This window comes from Macrobrachium rosenbergii, chromosome 5 (assembly GCF_040412425.1).
Source record: "Macrobrachium rosenbergii isolate ZJJX-2024 chromosome 5, ASM4041242v1, whole genome shotgun sequence".
NCBI lineage: Eukaryota > Metazoa > Arthropoda > Malacostraca > Decapoda > Palaemonidae > Macrobrachium > Macrobrachium rosenbergii.
Window position 1 is genome coordinate 66,020,898 of NC_089745.1, and position 21,334 is coordinate 66,042,231.

The 21,334-nt window shown below is 39.3% G+C and overlaps 1 protein-coding gene across 1 annotated transcript in view; it reads left to right on the forward strand.

Annotated features, from left to right (window-relative positions):
• Hcf (Host cell factor) overlaps positions 1–21,334 on the forward strand; it is a 96,046-nt gene that overhangs the window by 15,993 nt on the left and 58,719 nt on the right. Inside the window, exons 4-5 of the mRNA XM_067104524.1 lie at positions 2,327–2,521; positions 13,450–13,595. Coding sequence (XP_066960625.1) covers positions 2,327–2,521; positions 13,450–13,595 — 341 coding nt within the window. The remainder of the gene's footprint in view (positions 1–2,326; positions 2,522–13,449; positions 13,596–21,334) is intronic.

The window sequence follows — 21,334 nt, forward strand, 5'->3', positions numbered from 1 at the left end:
TTGGAAAAGTTCAGGAACCACAAGAACACCAAGATGACACTAATCGTTCCTTTCTGGCCATCGAGGAGTGGTTCCCAGATCTTCTCCTCCTCCTGAGATTTTCCGAGGATCCTCCCGTCAATGAAAGATCTACTCAGACAGCCCCACTTCCTGAGGTTCCATCAGAACTTGTCCGCTCTCACGGCTTGTCGCCTGCAGACTGTCGGCGACTCCTCAGGAAGAGAGGTTTTTCAAAGGAGGTTGCAAAGCGCTATTGCGCGACCCAGAAGAAAGTCTTCGGACGCAGTATACCAGGCAAGATGGAATCAGTTTAGAGACTGGTGCAATAGACATGGAGTTTCGTCTTCTAAAACCTCTCTAAATCAAATAGCGAAGTTCTTGCTATCCCTTTATAAGGAAAAAGGATTGTCTTTGAGCACAATTAAGGGTATCGATCAATGCTTGCGTCGGTATTTAAGCACAGAGGTCTAGACATCTCGAACAATCAGGATCTAACGGATTTACTTAAGTCTTTTAATACCTCGAAGACGAAAGTTCCTAAACAAATAGCATGGAATTTGGACATCGTTCTTAAATGGATTTGTTCAGATCAATTGAACCTTTGGCAAATGTCTCGTTGAGAAATTTGACTAAGAAAACTATTTTCTAGTAGCACTCGCAACAGCCAGGAGGGTGAGTGAGGTTCATGCCTTGGACAAAACTATTGGTTTCTCTCAAGGAAAAGCTGTATGTTCTTCTTCTCTTAAGTTCTTAGCGAAGAACGAAGATGCGTCCAGACCATGGCCAAGGTCTTTCAGCATTAAGAGCCTTTCAGATCTTGTGGGAGAAGGAGAACAAGAGAGATTGTTGTGCCCGGTGAGAGCCTTAAAGTTCTATATTCACCGAACAAAAGGTATCAGGGGCTCTTGGAGAACTTGTGGTGTTCTGTGAGAAACCCGTCAAGACCACTTTCTAAGAATGCTCTTGCTTTCTTCTTAAGAGAAGTTATTTCAAGAAGCCCATGTGAATTGTCAGGACTCAGACATGGGAACTCTGAAAGTGAGAGCACATGAGATAAGAGCTGTAGCTACTTCTTTAGCTTTCAGGCACAATCTCTCAGTTCAAAAGATTGTGAATTCTACATTTTGGCGATGTAAGTCGGTCTTACATCGCATTACTTGTCAGAATTGAAGACAGATTTTGACAATGGCAGTACCTTAGGGCCTTTAGTAGTTACTGACACGGTGGTGGGTGAGGAGAAAGAGGGCAACCCTATGCGACTAACATTTTCTCCTTGAAGTTGGAAATTGAGTTTGGTTGCATCGTCTGTAGGTACTATGTTTGTTGGTTTAGGAGTACCTACAGTCTTTTTAATTTTGTGGTTGAAAGTTTTAATTTTTAATATTATGGTGATAGAGGTGATCCCTTATTGTTAATTTGGTACTGCGCCCAGAGCAAGGGCATACTAAGTCTTGTCCATCACGGCGTTGTCCTCTCGGCAAGTACTAACAGATTGTATCTGACACCCGGATCCTTTATATCCTGTCTATACAATCGAGGGATAAACAGACTACAGAGGCAGTAACCGCTGAGTCAGCAATCCTTCAAGGTAAGGAACTAAAATTCATGTTTTGATTTCTAACAATATATGTGGCTGACATGGTCCCACCTCCTCTAAAGGTGCCAATCAGCTATATGTAACTACCAGGTAAGTTCTATAAGTAAAAATGATATTTTTATGATAAAATAAGGTTTTACTTATACTTACCTGGTAGTTACATGATCCCTCCCGCCCACCCCTCTCATGTCAAGTGGGCTTAAAACTTAATGGGTTCTAGAACATTGTTGGGATAGTTCCTTGTTACCTATAGAGGGCGCTGGTAGAGGATCACCTAGGTGTTTATATAGCTAGCGTGAAATTTAAAATTCTGCCCTGCGACGTCAGAGACGACAGCTATATGTAACTACCAGGTAAGTATAAGTAAAACCTTATTTTATCATAAAAATATCATATTAGTAATGTTGGAGACTAAAGATAACCAGAAAATAAGCTCTGCATGAGTGAAATATTTAAAAAAAAAAAAAGACTTTTTCCAATCACAATGAAACCTTTCAACTGGGTGAAGCAGGTTAATCTGGTCATTATTGTTGATTCATTTACAAATACAGAAAGCTCCTTGCTTATTAAATTTCACACACAACATAGCATTCTCCAGCATTAATATCTTTTTTTTTTTCATTGTCAGGTTTATTAGAATGCAGAAAGCTTTTGTGCTTGTTGCTTACTTGTGGTAATAATACAACTGTAACATTATCAAGAATTAATTGGACCTGTTTCTCTTTTCAGATACAATGACGTGGGAGCGACCTACAGTCAGTGGTGCACATCCCCTTCCACGATCTTTACACTCTGCCACTCTATTAGGCAATAAAATGTTTGTTTTTGGAGGATGGGTTCCACTTGTTTTAGAAGAACTGAAGGGACCAAACAACGAAAAGTCTGAGTGGAAGTGCACCAACACACTGGCCTGTCTTAATTTAGGTAAATTTATTTAAAATTAAGTAACGTAGTGGCTACATTAACTATGTTTGTTCAGAGTTGATTAATGAGAGTAAGTCGCACTGCTTGATGTTAAGCCTTAATTGAGCAGTCAGTTCAGTGCAATTGAGCTCTAATGACCTCTGAATAATTAGTAGATTGTAGATGGATAGTTTTCCTGTAATTAAACTTTTGCAGGATAAAAAAAAAATCTCATATTTATATGCTTAAGGTTTTGCCGTGTTTGAAATGAACATTTTTAAACCAGTAATCTCTTGGTCATGTAAGGTTAAACAAGATGGGGAAAACATTTATTTTACACATGATGCTGATGATTTCCATGTTGTTCCGTGTCAAGGGTGGGGAACACAAAATGCAATTGCTCTAGCTAACCTTTATTGCTAATTTGGGGACGTCAGTCGTAAACTGATTAAGATTTATGAAATATGGGGAAGGTCACCAAGTGACATGCACTGGGTGTGTTAAATTTAGTATATTTACATGAAATCAACAATCAAGAAACAAATCAGCTCAACAACTAAAGGTAATCACTGTAATAATTAAGGTAGTAAATGATGCAATCTTGGACCCCACACTGGGTCTGGTTTACCGAGGTGGCAGTTTGGGTCAGATGAAGTGAACACAGCTCAAAAAAAAAAAAAAAACCTGAAACAGAGATGTACAGGAATTAATATTAAATCTAGCATGTATGCAGTAATTAATTAATTAATTAAATAGCCTGAATTGGCTGAAAGCTGAAGAATGGGCTGGATATAGCTAGATAAAGATTAGGCTCTTATAGGGGTTCCCAAGATGGCTCCCTGGATCACTTAGGAAATTTACTTAGTTTAACATTTAATTTAAGACAAGTAAAATGGCGGCCAGTGACAAAAGGGAGTAGGACGTGTTACTTGAGAAAAAGGGAATAGTATGGAGAGAATAGTAGGGTGGGGAGGATGGTACTGAATACAGAAGGGGACCGAGACCTGTCACAACCAGACACTAACCTGCATTAATTAATGTATGTGCTTCTAGCACATTTCCCATGTCGAATGTCCAGTGAAGGCAGTAGGAGATGGCTGTCAGTCTTTGATCACACCCCAAGCCATGTGTGTGATGGTAAGAGCATCGTCCAAGTAAGCGCTCCGGTAAAAGAGAGGCCAGAGGAGTGGCTTGCTCTTCTCTTGGCCAAGGTTGAGGGAAGAAAGACTGACCTGGTTACAGGGCATCTTTCTCTCACGTCAGCTGGGCGAGATAATGCCATCGCCAAATCGTCAGGAAATGCCTGGAAAGTGAAAGGGTCTTGGCAGAAACTGAATACAGTAGGGTTAAAAGTGAGGTCAAGGTTGGACAGCTGGCATCTCTGCGTTTGCTCCCATAGCGGCTGCAGATTCAAATGTTTTACTGTACTTTGAATTTATACTTACGAAAAGTGGCATAAGGCTGAGTTCATGACAATGTGTTATTGAAAACAAGTTTTGGCAAGTATTGTACAAGAAAGTTGATTTCAGGTAACAGTAGTGGCCATTAATATATCAAAATATTGCACTGGCACTTCAACTTGAATGGATCTCAGCCTACTGGATTTTGATACTTATTGGGTGGATGTACTTTTGCATTTTTGGTTTTGCAAATAAAGTGTATGGTTATTTTTTCTTGTGTGTTAAAAGTTCCGAGTACAGTGTTCAGTATAGTTTCATAATGTAATTAATCTGCTGTACATTAAATTTATGCTAAGAAATGAACCTTTCGCTTAAAAAGTGACTTTTTAAAATCAGGGTTCACTTTTTTTTCATCTGGTAATCACGCACTCAGAAATTCTGTGAAGTTTGGCTGAATAACCAGTTACAGTACTGTAAATCATTACGAATCAAACATAATAGCAATTCCTTACATGATTTATTGAAGTGATTTTGTTTCATTGTGTGACCATGTGCTCTGAAATTCTAAGATCTATGGTTAAAGAAGTGTAATTGCACAGTATGTGTACTATAGAAAAGAAATCATTGTTAATCAAAGATGTAAAATCAGCTCCTAACTTGAATTTGCTTAAAGTGTTGCACTATGCTTCTTTGTTTCATTGTGTTGGCATGCACTATGAAAATCTTAGGATTTGTGGTTAAAGGGAGTTCAGTTGCCTCAGCCTTCCACCTCCACTCACTTCGTTTGAAATATTGATGTCTGCACCATTACATACCAGAGCAAACACAACCTAATTGGGGCCCCTTTACTTGTCTCTACACATGTTCATGTTCATTCTCTCTCTCTCTCTCTCTCTCTCTCTCTCTCTCTCTCTCTCTCTCTCTCTCTCTCTCTCTCTCTCTCTCTCTCTCTCTCCCTTTCCTTAAAGGAAGTGCAGTTGCCACAGCCTACCACCACTACATGCTCTTGAGTTTGAAACAGCTTTCTGCACCATTACATACTTTAGTCACCACAACCCAAGTGGGGCCTCATTTCCTGTCCATATTTTCATGAGAATTGCATTATGAAACACCAGTTCAGCATCGTGTTTAATACAGTGATGCAACATTACATAAAAATATGTTTTTCATTTATTAGTGTGTGTGTATAAGTAAACACATGCAGCGCATTAAGATAAACAAGAAAGTGTGCATTTGCTCTTAATATTCTTGATCAAAAAACTAAAATTTTAACAGCTAGAGAGAAAGGCAAGCAAATGTATGGTAGTTGCGTAGTTCATGTCAGTGTGATGTGCGTGTATGCCTATTCATGAACACTTTTATATATGTGATGCTACAGTACAGTGTTAGGTACAATCCTATACTGCACTGCGTTGAACACGTCAATAAAAAGGCACAACAATAAGTGCGTAGGTTACCTTCATGCTATGATACGTGTATATATGCACATGCACACATACACAGACTTGAAAAGATAAAGATGTAACACTACATTGCTGTATTAAGTATAGTACTGTACTACATTAAACTAAGAAATTGTTTCTTAATGGGATGCATATATAAATATAACAAGTATACAGACTGAGAAAAAAAAAGTATATCTTAGTTTAACCAGACCACTGAGCTGGTTAACAGCTCTCCTAGGGCTGGCCCGAAGGATTAGATTTATTTTTACGTGGCTAAGAACCAACTGGTTACCTAGCAACGGGACCTACAACTTATTGTGGAATCCGAACCACATTATGACGAGAAATGAATTTCTATCACCAGAAATAAATCCCTCTAATTCTTCATTGGCAGCTCGGAGAGTCGAACGCTGGGCCAACAGCGTGCCAGTCGAAAGCTCTACCCACCCCTCCAAAGAAGAACTTTATATAACTGAAAAATGAATTTACATACAGCACAAAAGTGTATTAAACGTGTCATTAAAAATCTCAAACCACATTAAATACTTTGTATACAAAATTCGTGTAATCTTGCCTTTAAGACGACAAAATATTAACAGTGCAGTAGATATGTACACATCAATTAAATATCAAGCTGTATTTGATAAATATGGAGTAAATTTTGTATAATCTTAATCTTGAAGACAACGATAATTGTACATATATTAAAAAAAGGGAGCATGGCAAAATCCCTTAAAAAATTAAAGTAGGAACTTTTTATGTTGATTTAACGATAATAGTAGTACTGTATTCATATAAATGCAATTACACTTACTTTAACCCAGAATTTTAGAATTTCAGAGTGCATGCTCACACAATGAAACAAAAAAGCTGGGCATTATCACTTAAATAAAAATTTGCCTAAGGAACAGTTTTTATAAGTTCAGTTAACAATGATTTGTGGTTTGTGTGACTTCCTATTCAGATATACACTTTATTTAACTAACATCTCAGAATTAATGAGCACATGATGCCGAGATGAACGAAAAGTGAAACTCCCTCTAAAAAAATTTTTTAATTTAAATTTAATAAATTTGAAGTACAGTGTAGTTAGATTAACTCATGGTTACAATAGCCACACACATTTTAGTAACAAAAATAAAACACAAAGATCACATTGATACAGAGCACAGGTTCTATATGTTCAAACAGGAATGTATTGGTTGCGCACAGTTGTTCACTCTCTGATAATTCTAGTGTTCTTAGTTGTTTATTCTATTAAGTATGAAAGATCTTGTGCATTTAGTACAGCAGATAAGTAGAAAAATACTTCAGTTTGTGATATAATCATGAAATTTGGCACAAGTGCTCATTTTAACCCCCTCTTTTGAAAAATCTGGTGTCCACACAAAATTTCAATATGGCCACCACTTTTCAAGATGGCTGCTAGTTGTTTCGACATCTGACACTTTGAGTAAATCATTGTTGAAATAAATACATCAATCATTATTCAGGTAATATCTTCCTGGGTAGAAGAGTTAATTGAAGATATCACCAGAGCTCCTACTACTATATTTACCATTGTGATAAAAATGGCGTACAAAATGGCTGGCATGAAACATTTTCCTTGATAACTCTGCAACTAAGAAAGATAGACACATGAAATTTTTATCTATGCCATTTATGAGGTCAGAGAACCTGTTTCTGGCATTTCTATTGGGCTGTTATCAATATTACATCTTGGAAATGGACCCGATAATGCAACTGAAAAGTATACAAGCACAAGACTGTAATGGAGTATGATAACAAGGTATCTTATCTTTTTCGAGCACTGTCTCAATGTCTTTTTTTTTAAGTCTGAAATGAACTCAAGATTTTAAAGATGCATGGTGTCACCCTTTAGTGTGACGAAATTCTCAATCAGATGCACTGTATCTGAAACATCATTTGCAAACATTACAGTTTTACTGCACATTATGATTACACCTCACATTTGCAACTACACAAAGCTGTGCATGTAAGCCCAATCCTGTAGCATTTTTGACCTTGAAGGAAGTAGGGGGAATATTTGTGAAGAGTTGGGTAGCTCGGATACAGATTTTACCCTCTTTGGCCCAAACTGTACTGGCTGACGCTCTTTCAGGTTGTCTTTGGCAGGGTGCTGGAATACCGGTTCCACAAAAAGAGGTAGTAGCTGTAGTTGCTGAAGGGTTGTGATTGATGTTGTCCATGACCGTAGTGGTAAACAACCCCTTTCTCAAGACAGGTAGACAGACTACACCCTTTTCCACATACTGTACTTGGTGACAGTGGCATCTCCCAGTCGGGCTGATATCTCCAGCACCCTGTCATAGGAAATGCGCACGCCATGATCATGAAGCATTTCTACCAGGTTTCTCCTCCTGGTTTTGGCATAGCTAGTCATGCCCATGAACACTGGAAAAGGAATTTCCCTATCCTTTGAGTGTCAGTGTACACTTGCAGCTTCCTTCTGTACTGCAGGAGTTGAGCAATAGCCAGGTCTGACTCTGATGAGCCAAACTTTAGCTGTGACTTTATGTCTGCTCCATGTTTGACCATACTGGTGAACTGGAGCAGACTGAGGTATGGCATCGTTGATGCATCCTTCACCAAAGGTTCCATCAAACCTGGACTGATAATCCAGAATACGCTTCCTCAGTATCTGTGCTACTTTAGCAATCGCAAGTGTATCTGAGTAGTCAGATGCCTGAGATAGGGCTAAAGCTACATCTATTTGCAAGGCAAGTAGCACACTTCTTCCTTTCTTGAGTGCTTCTAATTCAGGGATTTCTGCTAACAATTTATCCTTTGATCTTGTATTTATAGTGGGTGAGGCAATGCCCAATTGTTCCAGGCGCTGCTGTTATAATTGGGGTATTTCTGCAAGAGGAAATATGGCAGGACCATCTGAACTCAAGCTGGTTTCAGTGATATAATTAACCAGCTCTGATGGAACCAGTGGATATACATCTGGCTCTTCACTGTGACATTTTTCTTTTTCAAGATTTCTAAGATGGGACCTCTCCCTGTTGTAAAGGCCAGGGAGACATACAAGATGGTATTTCAGCTCTTGTGCAATTGCATCACCTGCACCTAGTTATGCCAATAATTTAATCATTAATCGGCCGGTTTCCATCATTAATATATAGTGTTTGTTAAAGGATGCTCATGTAGTCTCCTGGGGAAAAAAATTTTTGTTCAGTGACCTTAGGTTTTGTACTTTTCAAAAATGGCATTTCAAAATGCATCTCAGATGAGATTTGCCACACATATGGACCTTCGATAAAAAATTTTGATTTTTCAATTATTTTTCAGATATGATTTTTTTTTTTAATGAAATTTTCAAAAAATTACAGAAAAAAATTGCCAAAAATCAGAAACTCAAAATATTAAAAATCCTGTGGCTTTGTTTTAATCTACCATGTTTCATGTTATATTTAAATTTCATTTAGATTGGTCCAATACTAAGGGAGGAGATGCATTTTAAAGTCAAGTTTTAGTTACATAAAAAAGTAAAAGGGACTTCAAAGACTGTGACCCTTAATTCTATGGTTTTAATTTTTATTTTTGGTATAATTAATGCAAAATGATTATAAATAAGAATATTAATTGATTATTTATGTGCCTAAGACACATTCTATAAATTTTAGGTTCCTGGTCCCCTTGATCTTGCTGCAAGGTATTACTGGGTATCATAGTTAACTTTTTTTAGTGTCTCAATCCATCCCTTGCCAAATGGATCCTGGGAATTACTTTACCACAATTATGTTCGTGATTATGATTCATCAAGTCTTGCTTCACTTATTATGATCATTTTATTTTCAGGATCGTCTATAATATCAGCCTAAACCTTTCATTTTCTTATCTTTGCCCTTTAGTAGTGACAATAAAGAGGCAACATTGGTTGGTCTCTGGTCAGTCAGTCTTCTGGGCTTTTAGCCTCTCTCTCTCTGATTCCCCTCTATGGCACTAATTTCTTGAATTCTTTCTTCTACTTCTCGCCTGGACTTTTCCACTTGGCTTTTCGGCATTCTAGAAGCATGAAGTGAACTCTTGACCTTTCAGGCACGGTGAAAAACAAAAACACCGGGAAAATACAGAGTTCAGTCAAGGCTAGCGGCGTGAAAACGTTTTCTGGCACAACTTAAGTCTGGTATGACACATTGTCATGTAGGAATAACTAAAAGGTGCCAAGTAGGGATATTATTGACAATATATTTCATTTCAAAGGAAGTTTTCGGTCACCCATCGCAAAAACTATACCAGACTAAATCATTTGAGCTACTGGTGTTTTATGGGTATATAGTTATTCATTTGAGGCCATAACTAGAGAAATAAGGCAAATTTTAGCATAATATTTCTGCACATTCTTGAACCAGGCCATAGAATTTTTTCAGCAAATCGAATTTTTAAAGATTTTTGGGCTTTTTACTTACCCCTTAAGCTGTGTGAGCTCTCATGTAGTCTCCTGTTGAGATTCATGGTCATTACTTGTCAAACATCTGATACAGATGCCACTTTTTCACAAAAAATGTCTAACATGATTCTATCAGCATGCTTTTCCTGTATATACCTTTTTCTTCACTTTCATGCACAGCAAGTTAATTGATTATTAAACGTGACCCTATTAGATTTTTTGCATTTTTGGGATGTCACTGCCTTGAACTCTTGCTAAAGTTAATCACTTGGAACAATGGCTATTGGTTGAAATCAGCGTTATGATGTACAGAGGCAAGATTAAACTGACATTTTTCTTGTCTTCCTGGCAAAGGCAACATTTGCTCCAGTCACAGCAGTGAAGAATTTACACATAATGAGCTCTTGACTAAGGCTGAGGGCTATCCTTTACCACCTTAATCATTCACTTGGTTAAATAAAACTAAAGTTAAAACCACACCTAAATTATTCATCCAGTGACTTGCAAACTCCCGTTGATCTGCACACCAGGTAAGACATTTTTTCCATGCCCCACTACTGAATCCTGAGATGCTGATTAATTCAGGTTTTTGGTGCTGCCTAACTAGATCTATCAGCTGGATACCATCTAATTGATATGGGGCTATTAGACAATTTGGGACACTAAACTACTAAACTACACTTTTCTGCTAGGTACAGCGTAAGTAAAGCAAGATTAGCTGACACTGAACCCCATGCTGAAAAGCAGTGAAGTCACCAGTGTAACATTCAAAACAAATGATAAAACCATAAATTAACATGACCAAACTATTGTACTGAACAGTGCATTTTTCCATGCCTAAAATCCTGAGATGTGATTATTTAGTTTTGGTCATCTTGAAAAATGGCAGCCATTTTGAAATACATTTTGTGCTTGGTGACTGCCTAAAATGGTATAACCAAAACAAATGTTAAAAAAATGACCAGGTTATGGAAAAATATAGTGGCCATCTTGAAAAATGGCAGCCATTTTGGAATTTTGAGTGGACACCCAGTAATGTTCAAAAAATGGGTTATGGAAAGGATATGTGCTAAATTTCATGCTTGTATCATTAAGTGAAGTATTTTAGTGAAAAAATTATTTTATCTGCTGCACTATTTGATGTGTTCGTTCCATTGTCCAGTGACTCTAGTGTACTCAGGAAATTATTTGATTTAGTATGAAATGTTTTCACTTTTACTGACTGATGAGTCTTCTAAGTAATGAAATCCGATAAGTTGAGGTACTTAAAGTTAAGGTGCCACTGTACCACCCTCCCAGAGGATTATGGTGGAATTTAAAGGTACAGGTGAAACTGTATTGCTGCTTCATTGAAATGCTAGCAAGGAAAATGTAAATAAAAAATTGGAAATTATTGTCAAGTTGTATGGAATGGTTACGACCCAGTTTCATACCAACCCCCATATTTAGTAAAAAGTTCTCTTAGAAGTATTTTTAAACAGTAAAGATATTGAAAGAATGAGCAAACAAAATCAGGAAAGAAGTAGATTGCCTAGTATGATGAATATGAAGTGGGGCTTTTTAGCCAAATGTGGCTACATTGAGGGAGTTGGTGTCACTTTTAAGGCTGACACATTGAGTGAGTTATAGCCTATGGGGGTTGGGGGAGGGAGACTAGATGCCATGCTTGCAACAGTACCAGATGTTCCATGGAAAACTGTAGCACTTACAGGTTGTTTCATTATTGACCTCAGTGTAACAATACATAAATATGCAAAATCTTTTTTATATACAAATTACCCCATTATTTATGAGGCAATTTTGCAAAGCAGGTATACCAATTAAATTGAAGTGAAAAGTGCTGTTATTCAATTGTAGCAGTTTGTTTCCAATACATACTGTATACAGCATTTTTCCTTATATAACAAAATATAAATTTCCAAAACCTTTGCCATTATCTGAACATTTTTTCTGATGGGAATATAAAACTATGGTTTTGTAAATGGAGTTCGTTGTGCAAGGTGCGCTTTGGCTGTTACCAACTCAGAAAAATAATATCCTATTGCATAGGCCAGTACTCTCATGTGACCTCAGGTGGCTTAGCCTGTCCACTATGTTCTCAGTTGTCACTGCATGTCTCCTGTTTTCATTGCTGAGATTTCCTTTGTGCGTGCCACATGTGGGAGAAGACTGTTCTTTATCTTCCCTGCTAACTGTGATTTCAAGCGCCTTACAGTAGCCAAAGATAGCTGATGCTGTTCAGTTGGCTACATTTTTAGAGGGAAAAGAGGTCTTTTTGGTGCTTTTTCCTTTGGGTTTGCAAGCCCCTTGGTCAACCTCCCTTTGTGTGTCTTGTTCTTTGTGTGTGAGCCCATGTGTTTGGTATGGCTACAATGGGAGATATTAAGCCCGAGTTTGGGCGTTGTGTAGGGAAAGAGAAGCCTTGTAAATTATGTCCCCTTTAGCAGTTGATCTGCATTGTGGGTGTCGTGTGTGTGAGGGGGAAAGCGTGTATGAGAGAATACATATGATGAATGTGAAAACTCAGCAGTTTCAGAGGACCCTGTATGAGAAAAGGAGATGGAAGAAGAGGCTAGGTCTTCCAGAGAGGCTACTATGAGCCCTTTTCCAGTTCCTCTTCCAGTTCCAGCATCCCCTTAGGACCCCCCCCTCTTTTATGCCTCCTACGACTGTGACGCTCCCCCCATCATCAGGTAGTGAACCCCCTTTGGGAGAGGCTATATAGCAAGTTTTGAAGTGTGGCCAAGCAGGGCCAGACAGGTTAGTTGCCTTCGCTAGGAGATGGCCAACTCCCTATTCTGGTTCTTGGCAACTGGAACCTAGTTCTGTAGGAAGAGTCATACCCCTTGACTGCAGCAGTGAGAGGCTTGAAACAAGAAGGTTCATCACCATCCAAGAAGAGGTTGAGAATGGACTCGATGACATTCTCCTCTCCACTATCAAAGTATCAGCGTCTGGAGTGAGGACTCTTGGCAGCAGCACTGGAGACAGGTTGCTGAGAGAGGGGTCGCCATCTATTGCTTCCACTACCTCGTCGGTCATCTATTCTATGGCCTTCCATGCTGAGGACCAGTGGTGTATGGATGTTTTGTCATCTAGGAAGGGCCAAATGGTAGACTGGAGTAGACAGAAGTGTATGTCAAGGGACAGCGTGTGCTCTGGCCAAAATGTTGCTGACAAAAAACTCAAGAAATATAGGCACATCACACCCAAGATGAAGATGAAATATAAATGTATTGTAAGTGACACAACGCTTACAAGGTGCCCTGAAGAATGAATATTAGTCGAGTATTTGCAAGGATCAGGGGTTTGGCTAAATATGTGACTGGAACTGTTTTCTTTGAAAAGTTTGTTTTTGTTCATCTGGATGTGTTCATACTGTTTAAAGCTATTTTGTGATTATTGGTACTGTAATAAACCATATGATTTTTATTGATAAATAAAGTCCTAAATATCTCACTCTAGCTTCATGATAACCCTGGTTGAAGAATTTAAAAACTTTTTTATGAAAAACAATACATTATGGTTTATGTAAAATTTTAGATTGAAAACCTGATTGAAAGTTATATATTTTGTCATTGTTAATTGCTTTATTTCTACCTAGGCAGTTAAGGAAATTGTAGTAAGACCTGAGTAAGTTTGTGGTTTTGGATTTTTTTTTTTTTTTTTTTTTTTTTTTTTTTGAAGAAAACATGTCTTGGGAAAATGCAATGATGGAGAAATTTGAAGACCAGATGCCTCGCGCCAGGGCTGGGCACTGTTCAGTTGGCATTCACTCGCGTCTCTTTGTTTGGTCGGGAAGAGATGGCTATAGAAAAGCTTGGAACAATCAGGTTAGATCCTTCATTTTTCATATTGTTAATTTTTCATTCAAGACAAATCATTTAACCAAGTTAGTTCTTAGTTGTGTGTTTTATTTTTAAAGTACCATCCTTACAGAACTGTTTTATTTTCTGTTCATCCCCAGCAGGGCTTTATAGTGAGGGAGTGTGAAATTGTATGGCAATTTTGTCTTTGAGAACAGTTGTCTGTTCGTATATTGTCACTTACCTTAATACTGATTATTAATCTGCCACCGAAGGTTGTTGTGTGTGTAGTTGGACTTCTGTGTTTATATTGTATTTTGGTTATATATCAAATTATGAGCATAATGGTGTGATTTATTTCTTTTAGTTGCCTTATGATTTTAACAGATTGAGTCATGGGCTGTTGAAAATCACTGTAAATCTGAGAGATTTACTTACTTTAGACACTTGAGACAAAAAGCAGTTTCTCTTAAGGAATGCAATTACTTTGTTAGCTTTCATAAATAGTAGGTATGTTTGTGTGTGTGTGTGTGTTTTTTAGTATGTGGTTATAAGCCCAGTTGTGACTGTATTGTGCTTGTTGGTGTTGGTCTTTTGCCAGGAACATGCATGTTCAGTCTTTATTAGCTTTAGTCTTGGGTGTACTGTATTCTGAAGAGGTTTCTCTTATGTACTATAGTAGTATCCTTGTCCTCCAGGACACAATTGCTATTATAGTTAACCCTCACGTTTTGCAAGTTTTGAGTTTGTCTTTGATAGTGAAATTTTCATCTATGATTGAAATATTTTTTTTTTGAGGCTTGTGAACTTTTGACTAAACCCACAGGTGACTTGAATAGGTTGGAAATGTAAATAAAACAAAAACTTCAGGCCATGAATGCATACTTCATTCAAAAGAATGGCAGTTTATATTCTGGTGAGCTTATACTGCACCTTCTCAACTTTTCTCATTCCAGCAGGTAAAAATCATAAACCATTTATTATCCCTATGTTTCAGTAGTCTATGCTGCAATTTAAAAAGGGTGAATGGCACCAAGGGTAAGTGCATGGTTTATTTTTACCAGAAAATGGGTTTACAGAGGAAGTAGGTGATTTTTGATTGGATGATCACATCTGGGGAACTCTCCTATTAGCTGTGAGTCTGGCTGAGCAACAGAGGCACTGATTGGCTTGGGGGTTAGAAGGGTTCTGCTCGCTTGCTGCTTGGAGAATAGGGCAGCTGTTGCCTTGTCTCATGGGTGCTCCTTGTTGCTCTCCTGGCAGCGGTCAGGAAGCAGATCTGGGTAATGTTAAGTGTGGGTTTCCACCGAAAAATATTGATAACCTCCTTGTGGAGTAGGCAGCGATGGTCCTTGTTACCATTAAGGATTGTGTTGTTCCTCATGATCTGTTGGCATGAGGGTACTGTTGTGTTACCACATGCAGTGTTTATATGCTGCCCTTTCATGCAGATGGACTATGAGGAACACTGCAATCCTCAACAGCAACAAGGATTGCTGCCTCGGCTGCAAAGAGACCCTCGCTATTCTTTGGTTGAAACCCACACTTTAATGTTACCCAGGGGACCCTCCTCCTTCCAATCACCATTAGGAAAACAATGAGATGCACTCCTGAGGTAGTGCAACAGCTGCCCCCTTCTTGAGTGTCGAGCCCAGCCAATGAGTGCTTTCATATCTCGACCAAACTCAGCCAATAGGAGAGCTCTCTGGCCCTACTCATACAATAAAAAATTGGCCTCCTTTGTAAATCTGTTTTTGTATATGTAACTTACCAAGTAATTACATTATTTAAAGTTTCACTTGCTGGTGGCTTAAAAATTTTGAAATTTGCTGTAGTGCTAGTTTCAGTGTAGGTGACTAGACCCAGCCAACTTTCAGGTTAAGAAAGGAACAACTTCAGCAGAGTGCAATTGTTTTCTTCCAGCTCTCAACTGATGTTCAGTTGTGAGCAGTCAGCGTAGATTTTGATTTTCGACGCTTTTCCATTTGAGATTCTTCTTTTGGTGAAGTATTGGTAGCCTATGGCTCTGTATTTATGTTAGGTTCCCTTAGCAAGACCATTTTTTCACAATTTAAGACTTTTTTTTTTTTTCTTCAGTCTGACATCAATACTCCTGTTGTTGGCTTTTCAGATTTAGTTTGTCTGACTCTTGTGAAACTAGCTTACATTATTGCAGCAAAATCTGCAATACAAGAGTTACTAAAGTGAAGTATGACTCCCACACCATATGTACAGAGTGTAGGGGACAAGAGTGTGCAATTGATCGAACCTGCGACAAATGTTCAGAGTGGGATGCTAAAAAATGGAAAGTTTTGGGGGCCTCATTTAGCAAAACTGGATAGGGATAGAAAACGTAAGGCGGCCGCTAGAGCCGAGAATAAGACAGTAGACAGCAAGACTGTAGATAGTTCTGCAGTCTTCTGATGAGAATACAGTCGTTCCTCACCATATTGCGGTTCACTTATCGCAGTCTCACAGCATCACAGATTTTTTAATTTAAGATATGTAAATTTGTATCGCAGGATCTTGTGGCATTTATTATTATTATTTTTGTGGTAAAATAAGCATTTTCTAGCCTACATTTTTATTTTCATGACTAAATACATTTTTTATGATAAAAAATGATTTACTAATATTCTATATATTTTTTAAAAATTACTTACTAATTTTCAAATATTAATATTAATGTAAACAGCAAAAAATATGTAGAATGCTATAAATGAAAAGCCCACTGAATCACAAAACAGCCTACCAATGTACATAAACACCCCTGTCTCTCTCTCTCTCTCTCTCTCTCTCTCTCTCTCTCTCAGTACAATCTTTTTAATGAAGAAACAGCAAAATTTCAATAAAACTTTAATTCACTTACAGAATTAACTACTGTATATTGATCTATTATTATTGTAATATACTGTATGTATAAAAAACCATTGTCCCAACATCTGTAATTGTTTTTACTGTAGGTTCATGTTGCCATATTTTTTTTCTTTCTCAGATTTACTGAACCATGCTCCGATACAAGTTTAGTAGTTGACTCTATGATTATTTCACATGTGACAGTACACAAGAGAATATTTCATCATTGTTGAAGTTTCATTTCTAATCACTGTAAAAATATTTAAAATCCAAATTTCATACACAAGCAACCCAAGGTTACTATATACTCTGTCATCCCCAGCTTGTCAAGTCAAGACTTAGTATCATCCCAAGCTACTGTGCTGAGATTTCGTTTATTCGTAGTAAACACCAGTTCTCTCTCTCTCTCTCTCTCTCTCTCTCTCTCTCTCTCTCTCTCTCTCTCTCTCTCTCTCTCTCTCAGTGATTGTTTTATCGTAAACTTTTATGTAAAAAATTCAAAATAATAATTCCATTAATAAATTTGTTTCTTTTAGCAACTGAAAAATTATTTTCCTAATTCTTTCAGTAGTAGTGAGCAGCTTCAGTCAGCAGATTCTCAGAACATAAACATTACAAATGTGGGACAGTTGGTATTTTATGTATATTACGATGATAGCACATCAAAATAGTAATACAGCATGCTAAATGGATTCTATAAGTGAAATTACATATTATGTGTTTACATTAATATTAATATATGAAAATTAGTAAATCATTGTAACTTACTACATACACAAGAGAATTTTTATCACTGTTGATGCTCTGTTCCGTGAACTATTACGTAGGTTCAAGAGTATAGAAAATGTTTAAGTGCATAGGAAGTGTTTGTAACAGTGTGGGAAAGGCTAATAAGAGTGTGGGAACATTTTATAAAGGTGTTGGAAGGGTTTCTAAAGCCTTAAAATTATATACATACAGTAATACCCCGAACTTGCGTGATTCGAGTTGCGCAAATTCACAGACATGCGAACTTTTCATCGGAACCTAACTAATTGTCATACACGAGTTTTTCTGACACAAAAATTTTTGAATACTGAGAAACAATGCAAAAGTGTTAATGTTTAATTTTTTATGTAATTTATAAGCTTTCAAGCTTTATGTAAATTAAATATTAAATAATATAAAAGTAATAATTTCTCTCTCTCTCTCTCTCTCTCTCTCTCTCTCTCTCTCTCTCTCTCTCTCTACTGAGATGAGAGAACTTTTATGGTACATGTATATGTTTGTTTGTTTTTATGATAAATAAATTTTTTACCTAACAATAAGTACTAATTTTCAGAAAATAATAATAATAATAATAATAATAATAATAATGATAATATAACTGTACAAAATTTGTATGTGATATGCATTTTAAACAAACAGATATTTTTCCCTCATCTTCTGTAAGAAGCTCTAAGGCAAAAAGCTGTCAGACATGTCACTTTAACATGACAAGAAGGGAGGGTTGTTGCTGATTAGCGGTCAAAGGTTTCTTGTAATTCTCTCTCTCTCTCTCTCTCTCTCTCTCTCTCTCTCTCTCTCTCTCTCTCTCTCTCTCTCTCTCTCTCTCTCTCTCTCAGTTCTTCATTGGAGGGGTGGACGCTCCTAGACAAAGGTCACTGGCGTACTCTCCTACACATGGAGTAGTCATAACAGAAGCCCAAGGGAGGTCAGTGGGGCCTGCCCACAGGCAGTCGCCCCTTCAGTGGACCTGTTACAGCGTCCCAGGTTGCGAGAAAGGATGGCCGTTGGAAAGGCATCCAGATGGGAGTGAGTAGGCTGTCCTTGAGTTCCGAGGCTTCCAGCCCTGAGAAGAGGCGCCAGTGGCACTTCAGTGACGAATTGCAGCCACTGAAAGGCCTGCGGCGGATAACGGTCCACTCCCCTCCAGTGCCTTACAAGAGATTTAGAGAGCCCCTGCAGAGAGCAACCGGGCTTCCAGCAGTGTCCGATAACTCAATAGCACCCGAATGCTCAGTAGCACCTAAGCTTCTAGATACACCCAAGCGCGCTTTAGTGAGCAAGCTCCTGTCGGTATCCGAGCCCCCTACAGCGCCCAAGAGTTCAGCACCCAGACGGACTTTGCATGCTTTGGAATACTCGTCATATTCTCCAATGCGTCTGGTGCCAGATGGCAAACGCTTGGCCACAGCTATCCCTTCGATTCCTGCGGCTGATACTATGGACCCATTGCTAGCACCGATTCAGCAACAGCTGGCTGACATCGTAAATCTTCTTCTGTTCAGGCCCCTAAGGAGTTGCATCTACCCCATTTCTTGTTGGACGGGTCGGTATAGTTCTCGGCTAGCACTCTGCTGGGATCACTTTCGAGTCTCCGGACGGCCAATGAAGAATTAGAGGAATTTATTTCTGGTGATAGAAATTCATTTCTCGGTATAATGTGGTTCGGATTCCACAATAAGCTGTAGGTCCTGTTGCTAGGTAACCATTTGGTTCTTAGCCATGTAAAATAAGTCTAATCCTTTAGGCCAGACCTAGGAGAGCTGTTAATCAGCTCAGTGGTCTGGTTAAACTAAGGTATACTTAATTTATTCCTGTTTTATCAGATGAAGAAGGTGAGGGAGATTGGGGCTCCCTCCATCAGCCTATGCAGCCTTATAGACGTACATACTTGCTGCAAAACTTTCCGGGATTCTTCTTGCCTGTGGCCCCGACCTCCCTGTCTTCAACTTTCTTCATAAGTGACAAGCCTGCTGACTTCTCCAGGCTGCAAAAGATGGTGCTCTCATCTTCTGCTAGGAGGGCTCTCAGTGAGCTGGACAGCTGGCTCTTGAAGAGAGAGCAGGGAAAATCTTCATTTAGTTATCCTCCCTCCCATCTTGTGCGTTGGAGGTATTCTTTATACGACACCGGGGAAGCTCCCCCTCTGGGACTGGCTGCCTCCTCCCAGGGAGACTTCTTGGGACTTACTGACTCATCTCGGAGGTCAGCCTTCGCCGTCGCTAAGGTGATGTTCTCCCTTACAGAACTCAACCACCTTCTCATGAATCTTTTTAGAATTTTTGAAGTGATAAGCTTCTTGGATTGGTCAGTGGGTGCATTAGCCCGAAAGATCAAGAACTGCTCTTCGTTACCTGAGGAGATCACAGCAGATTGCTTGAATATTCTGTCATGCACTGATAAGGGCATCAGGGATGGCTCTCAAGGGTTAGCCTCTCTCTATGCCGTGGGAGTACTGAAAAAGAGAGAGCTGTGGTGCTTGTTTACCACGAAGAGTGTCACTGCTTCACAGAAGTCTGCCCTTTTGTATTCTCCTCTTGACCGCTAGCACCTCTTCCCTCAGTCTACATTTAGCGACATTTCGCAGACATTTCCTCGGAGCTTCAGAAGAAAATCACACAAGACCTTTTAGTTCATTCATCTAGATGCCCCAGGGACCCTTCGTCTGCGAGTACCATGACCATTTCTCTCCTTAGCTACTGCCCATTCGCAGTAGCAGATCCAGAACCCAGTCAAGACCTAGGATGAACCTGCGATTCTCATCTTGACCTTTTAAAAAGTCCTCCCCCAAGCTCTCTGCATGGAAACAAGTCACTCTGTCATGTCGTCCATTCATTGGGGCGACTGGATGGCAACCATAGACATGCAGGATGCCGGTATCCACATTCTGGTACACCCGGAGACCAGGAAGTACCTAAGATTTATGTTTCACAACAGAGTGTACCAGTTTCGAGGGTTATGCTTCTGCCTGTCGACCACTTACATCTAATGGGGATAAACATCTCTCTCCTTTTAGATGATTGTCTATTTTGATCACCATTGAAGGAGAGGTGCATGGAGGACTTCTGAAGACCCTTCGCTCAGCACAGGAGTTAGGCCTGCTCATCAACTTCCAGAAGTCCTAGCTGGTTCCATCACAGATGATTCTCTGTTTGGGGAGGATAATAAATTCTCAGAGTTTTCAGGTTTCTCCGTCCCCCAAAAGAATTCCGTCGTGCCTGAAGAAAGTCAACGAATTCCTCGCCCATCAAACCTGATCGGCCAACCAATGGATGAGCCTTCTCAGTACCTTAGCCTCCATGGAGCAATTTGTCTCCCTAGGAGGGCTCCATATGAGAACTCTTCCAGTTTTACCTGAGGGCCAGCTGGGACAGAAAAGCCCATCCAGACACATTTGTCTTTCCGATCTCACAAGAAATAAAGGAGGATCTCCTGTGGTGGAAATCGGAAGACAGACTGTCAGAGGGGAGGTCCCTTCTTCCTTTGAACCCCAACCTAGACTTTCATATAGACATGTCAGATCTAGGTGAGGGGTACTTACAGGAAACCAAGAAGTGTCCGGAACATGGTCCCAGGAGCAGATTCACTGGCACATCAACTTTAAGGAACTGACAGCAATTCGGCTGGGCCTACAACATTTTGCGACACTTTTCTAAAATCAAGTAGTGACCGTACATTCAGGCAACACCACGGCACTGATGTATTTAAAGAAGCGAGGGGGGGGCTCATTCGTTCTCCCTTTTCGAAGCGGCGAGAACTCTCCCTTTATAGGCGGACCACAACCAAACCAAGTTGGTGACTCGGTTCATCCAGGGGAAACTTAATGTCCTTGCAGACGGGTTGAGCCGTCACAGACAGGTGCTGCCCACAGAGTGGACTCTTCATCTGCAGGTGTGCGAGGATCTGTGGAAGCTGTTGGGGAGATCTCTTATAGATCTGTTTGCGACATCCAAAAATTATCGTCTCCCAGTATTTTGTTCGCCAGTCCCAGACCCTCTAGCATGGATGTCGGACGCCATGCTACAAGACTGGTCAGAAAGATCTTTATGCCTTTCCACCATTCTGCATGATATGGGAAATTCTCAAGTCTGCAATCACATGAACTTCGTGATGACTCTAGTGGCCCTGTTCTGGCCGTGGCAAGA